Source organism: Gekko japonicus, unplaced genomic scaffold, assembly GCF_001447785.1.
Source record: "Gekko japonicus isolate JY-2015 unplaced genomic scaffold, Gekko_japonicus_V1.1 scaffold1284, whole genome shotgun sequence".
Lineage (NCBI taxonomy): Eukaryota > Metazoa > Chordata > Lepidosauria > Squamata > Gekkonidae > Gekko > Gekko japonicus.
The window spans coordinates 507925-513924 of NW_015169212.1; the positions used below are offsets into that span (position 1 = coordinate 507925).

General features: G+C 46.3%; 1 protein-coding gene across 4 annotated transcripts in view; it reads left to right on the top strand.

Moving 5' to 3' along the window:
* The window catches only part of TNNT2 (troponin T type 2 (cardiac)), a 48209-nt gene extending 43721 nt beyond the window's left edge, over positions 1–4488 (top strand). The window contains exons 14-17 of one of the 4 annotated variants that reach the window (XM_015416371.1): positions 240–280; positions 1279–1319; positions 3071–3076; positions 4164–4193. In XM_015416371.1, coding sequence (XP_015271857.1) covers positions 240–280; position 1279 — 42 coding nt within the window. In that variant the 3' untranslated portion in view covers positions 1280–1319; positions 3071–3076; positions 4164–4193. Of the gene's footprint in view, positions 1–239; positions 281–1278; positions 1320–3070; positions 3077–4163 lie in introns of all 4 variants that reach the window. The other 3 variants (XM_015416368.1, XM_015416370.1, XM_015416369.1) reach the window with 3 other exon arrangements.
* Positions 4489–6000: the final 1512 nt, after the last annotated feature.

Consider the following 6000-nt stretch of genomic DNA (forward strand, 5'->3'; position numbering starts at 1 on the left):
GTCACAAGTTATAAAGCAAGTAATGGCAAGTGCCACTCGCTTTCCTGCTTGCTTTCTAGCCTTGCTGTTACAGTCTCTTACCTCCCGTTCTGCTTCTCCTAGCGCACTTGGACCCTCAGTGCCCATAAGTCCGAGTGTGGATTTGCATTCTCAGGATCCGCACTCTCCTTCCGTTATCCTTCCCTTCCCTAGGGCTTCTTCTTTGTCCTTAATAGTCTCTTTTGTCTAACCCTGACCAGATTTCCATACTCACTGCTCGCTGCGATGAGTTAAGCAAGTAGTAAGTATGGCATGTTCTGTGCCAACAGTGAAGTGGAGTGGTGAATGCTATAGACGGATGGGTTGAGGAGACAAGTGTTCAGAGCCCTGATCTGAATATCCTCCTGTTATAGCCTGCTCAAGTGTGAATGCTGTCAGCGTCCTTCTTGGGGCAGTCTTCTGTTGTCTTGCATGCTTTTCCTGCTTGGCTTGCAATGATTTCTAGACTAAGGATTTCATTTACTGACGTTAGTGGAGCCTCCTGTTCTTCGAGCTAAACCCCTTGATACAAGTAAGTAAATGGGAACTCCTTCATAAGGAGCAAAAACCTTTTTTTGTTTTGGAATCTTACTCCAGAAGTACACGTAAGCTGGCAGTTTAACCAGAAAAGTTCATTCCTTGACATATGGATTTGCACTTGCAATCAATGCCATTATATGTGTTTGAACTTTGAAGTAGGCAGGTCTGTGCAAGGGACAAAGCACAAGCTTGAGCCACATGTGCAGTAGAAGTAGCTTTTGAAAGTAGCATCATGTCCAGGAAATGCAGTGGTCAGCTCTGCTTACTGAAGAGAAGATATCTCTGTCACTTGTGTGAAGAAGGCTCTGGCCAAGATAACCATGGGCATACACTGGGGAAACATTCTGAAAATTACACCCATGAAGAACATGCTCCATCTCAATCCCTGCACCAACTGGACTGAGTTTCTGTTCAGCCAGCTGAATTTGTATAGATCTGGGAAATGTGCCTCATGACAGGGAAGAGCTGTCTGAGTATTACATAAGTAGAAGGAAGATAGGTGGATGCAGATAGTCTCACTGTCTTTACAGGGTCTGAGTCCTACAAATTGAGAGTCTGACAGCTTACCAGAAGATGTGACATAGCCTTAAGTCTACTTTTCATGACCCATGTAGTCTGTGCTTTCTGGCCGTACATGACATCCTATCACAGCAGCCTTCTGCTTCCCACACAGTTGTAGCATCAGCACAAAGCTTCACATCCTGTCTGTTTCTCTTGCAGATTAATGTTCTTCGCAACCGTATTAGTGACCATCAGAAGGTGTAAGTACTCAGGCCAGCACCAAGCACTCCCAGTGGATCACACACCACCAACCCTTCCTGGCTCCGCTCCCTGTGACTTGCACACCTTGCTCCCTCCCTTTTGCTTTTAGGTTACAGTCTTGCCAGTCCTTCCATTCATGCATACTTTTCATGCTCTCACTTTCAAATAATGATGCTTATGCAAATGTGCACCGAGACTTGTAGTCTTGGGCTATGCTTGTCAATTGTGGAGCTTTTAGGATTGTTTATTTTGTCCGCCCCCCCCCTTCAGATTCATAGTTCACTTTCTGCCAACGTTTTCTCCTTCTTCTGCCACCTTATCCATTCTAGCAAACCCCAGCTATTAAATGATGCCAACCTGCTATGGTAGTACTCTAAGCTTTGGATCAAGCCCTTTGGCTGCCCTTGTAAATGGAAGCTGTTAGAATGTGCTGCTGTTTAATTCCCATCCTGGTACCACCTTTCTCCATTTTCTTCTTCCTTTCCTCACTTCGGCACTTGATCCAAAGCTCCTGTCCACTTACACTTTTAACACCCTTTATTTATTCCCTCTTCCCTTTTTACTGTCTCTATCTTTTCCTTTTCGCACTCCCAGCCCATCTTTTAGAATTTTCTATTTCTACCATGCTTTTCTCAGTTTTCTTCTTGAAATTCTTTTGTGTTCTTACGTTTGAACTATATTGTACAGTTTCTCCCTTCCCTTGCATACCTTTTCCTTTCCTTTTAGGTATTTTCCTCTGATCTTTGAAATCTACCATCCCCCGTCAGCATTTGATCTCCACTTAATAACATATCCCCTTAGCATATGTCATATAACATTGTGGAATTCTGCTGCAGTAGCTGAGCTACCCAAGTATCAACAAAGAGTTTTCTGAGCAGAAGTCATTCCACCTCTGAATGTTCTCATCCACTTATTAAGCTACCTGGTGTCCATCTTCATTCCTTATATGGCAGCATCTCTGTCCTGATTTTGACTTTTCTGTAAAGATTACTGGGTAAATACTCTGATTATATCACAGCCCTGTGTGGATTTTCATCATGCTCACCCCTTGATCTCCTTTAGCTGTGGCTGCAATTTCCAGTTAACATACAGAGGATAGGGGACCAGAGAGGCCGAAGAACTTGGGTAGTTCTTCAGCTATCCAGCTGAATAAACAGCTATTCAGAGCACTATAGGGACCATTTATCTGCCCAAACTGACATGAGGAGGTGATGCAGCCATCTTTTAAAGTGGCTAAGCACATGAAGGTGGTCTTTTAAACCCACCAGTGCAGGAACCAGGGGTCATTTCGTAGAAAAAGAGCTAGGGGAACTCATTAGCATAACTCATTAGCATATGCCACACCCCCTGACATCAGGGGCCCGGCGGTGGACCTGCAAGGCCAGCGGGAGTGCAAGGAAGCCCCACCAAGGCCCTCCCTGGCCCCAGGCAGGCAGGGGTGGGGAGAGGCGGGGAGGAAGCAACTTACCCTCCCTCTTCTCCTGCCTCCTCCTGGCTGAATGAGGGCTGGAAGTGGAGCGGCCGGAAGCAGGGGGCGGGGCTTCATCATGTGCCCCGCCCCCTGCACCTCACCCGGGGGAACTGCGTTCCCCCGCGTTCCCCCCCCGAAATGACCTCTGGCAGCAACAAATCTTAGTCTGCGATAGGAATGCCTCCCTCCTCAGCGATCTTTTAGAGGCTTCAATGAAATAGCTTTTATTTATACTCTGTTTCTCCTTCTCTGTCCTGGTTCCCTGCTTACCTGCTTCAGGAAAGGGTGAGTAGCATGTTGTGCTTTTTTGCTGTGCGATGGTGTATTGTGATGGCCTGCAGTGCATGCGCTGTGTATCAGGGATGGATCAGCTATCTATACCTCTGGGCTACTGTCTGTGGCTGGACAGGGACATTTTCATTAGCACCTGAATGGTGAACAAGGGCAATAGATTGTTCAGCAACAGTTCTAGATGTCAGAGATGTACTTTTTAAAACATGTGCGAGAATTTTGCTATTCACATCTTGGTCTGTGGACACTTAAACGTTAAAGTCGCATGATTCATGAAGCTTGAGAACATGTGTATCATACAGGTAAGCTGGCCAAAGAAGGGATTGATAAAAACATTGATTCCTTAATGATCAGTGGGGGAATCAAATCATATAGGAAGCTGAGGAAAAGGCAGGTGACTAATGTCAACAGATGTGGAAATGGGGGGGGGAAGCAAATATAGGAGGCTGAGGGTGATGTAGCATTTCTTTCTGCATCTGTTCAGAATGATAAATATTTGTTGTCTTGTTTCAAGAAGATCTCAGATGTAGAAACAACAGTCTCCTTCACTGAGAAACAAGCCAGATGGAATGGCTGCTCAAAGAGGGCTGGGCATTAGGCAAATATTTAGAAGAGGCTGGCTCATCAATTACTTCAGCTGATGTGAGAGCCTCAGCCAATGTAATATCTAAGTGACATCACCTACTTTCATGACAATGCATTCTTGCTTTGGAAAAGGCTACTCATTGGCTAATCCATGGTTATTGGCCAGCTGCCAAGACCACATCTCCCTTTGCTTGTGTGGAAGGCTCCTTGAAGCCTTCTTTAGTAACAGGTTGCCGTGAGCTAGTAACACTCACTGTTTAAAAGGCATGAGCAGAAGCACCCACTACGAAGACTGTTGTCTGCCACTGTTGCCTGCTACTATTAATGAGGAAGATAGGGGGAAATGGAACTGCTCTAACTGTAGAATCAAACGGCTAAGGATTGTTGGTACAGTTATTTTTGCCCTGAAGTTTTCCAGGGAGCCAGGGCTTTCTCTCTTCAGTGCTTCTGTGTTGGCTTGAGGTTTCCTCATTGGCTTTTTTGCTTCCACCCACAGTTCAAAGGCTGCCCGTGGAAAGCCGGTGGTTGGTGGCCGATGGAAGTGAGATGTGGTCCACACCCAGCCTGGATAGAAGACAGAATGGAAGTTTTCTGTTTTGGCCAGATCTTCACTGATCCCCCTAACCGGTGTGGCCCAAAGGAATGCACCAACTCTTCTAGTTTATTCAGAGCAAGCCACCTTTCCAAGGCCTCACTCTGTAGAATGTCTGTAGCTGTGTGTGCAGCACTGTCACCGCATGGAACACACTGCTGTGTGGAGACGACTGTGTCACCAATCTTAAGAATATTGTTGTGTCTGTAAATAAAGGCCAGTCCTGCAACACCACCTACCTTCTTTGTCAGATTACCTGTACAGATCCTTCACAGTTATAAGTAGAGAGTAGGGTTGCCAACTTCCCGGTGGGGCCTGGAGTTCTCCTGGAATCACAACTGATCTTTAAAGTACAGAGATCAGTTCCTCTGGAGAAAATGGCAGCCTTGGAGGGTGGGCTGTATGGCATCACATCGTCACTGAGCTCTCTTCCTCCAGAAAACTCTGCCCTCTCCGGGTACCGCCCTCAGATCTCCAGGAATTTCCCAGGCCAGAGTTGGCAACCCTAGCAAGCAGCTGTTAAAACAACTCCCTCTTTTCATCACAGTGAGCATTCAAGTTGAACAGAACAGGCAAAGATAGGATTATTTAAAATAACGAGTCTGTGGTACACATGTGGTGTCTGTGGTGCACATGTTATTTGGAGGCATATCCCAGATTTGAAAGCATGCTCTCCTAGGCCAATGTATCACAGTCTCATGGATGTCCCTTATTAGAGTGCTGGATTAATCACTCCTCACAATTTCCCATGGGGCGAGGACACTGCCTCATGGCCAGTTTCCAGGTACAAAGGTACAGAACAGCATCCTGGAGCAAAAAAACATGCAGTCTGATTTATGGATGTTTAGTTAGAAGTAAATCAGGTGCATTAAGTGGGGACTTGTTCCCTAGAATGTGGGATTTCAGTTTAAGGCTGTAAACGAAGCATATTGGGTAGGATCCAGCCTGCTTTTTTGCTCAGGCTTGCCCAATTCCCCTCTGCACTACAGCCACCCATCCTGCCTGGTTTTTGTCCATGCAAGTCCTATCCTATGACACCCATCAGACCCTTTTTGGTGGTCAAAAGGGACTCCCTCACCCTTTCTCATTTCACCAGCTGCAAACCTAGTTAGATCCAACCCATTTACCAGAAAGTGAGTTGTATTGATTAAACTCAGTGGTATAAAGCTGTATTCAAAGTTTCCCCCCAAAGACATTATAAAATAGCACTGTGAAGTAGGGTAGTATTATTATCCCATATTAAGAGGAAGAGCTTAGAATGAAAGAAAGTGGCATGCCATATCCTTGTTCCCCTAAGAATTCATAGTTCATGTGTGTATTTTAACTATTGTTGTTGCTGTTAGACATTCAGTCATGTCCAACTCTTGGCGATTCTATGGGCCAGCTCTCTCCACGTTTAACTATCTTCTGTTCTTTAGCCTCTGCCTGATTGTAAAATCAATGTCATAAATGCTTGGTAAGTTACAGGAACAAGCGGGAAGAGGAGGCCGCGATTGATAAAGGACTGCGGCTTTGATGCTGCACCAGGGACTTGTTTATTGACAGGAAAGCCAATCTCCTCTGCAGGCCAGGCCAGGCCAGGCCAGGCCAGAGAAGCCGGCAAATGCTTCCCAATTAATTGGTGGGCTTTTTGGCCTCCCGGCTGCTCCGACTGCCCTTCCCCCACCCCACCAGTTAACCAGAGTGACAGCTCCACTCCCTTGGCCGGCTTGCAAGGCTCCCCCGGTCAGCCCCCCCCCCC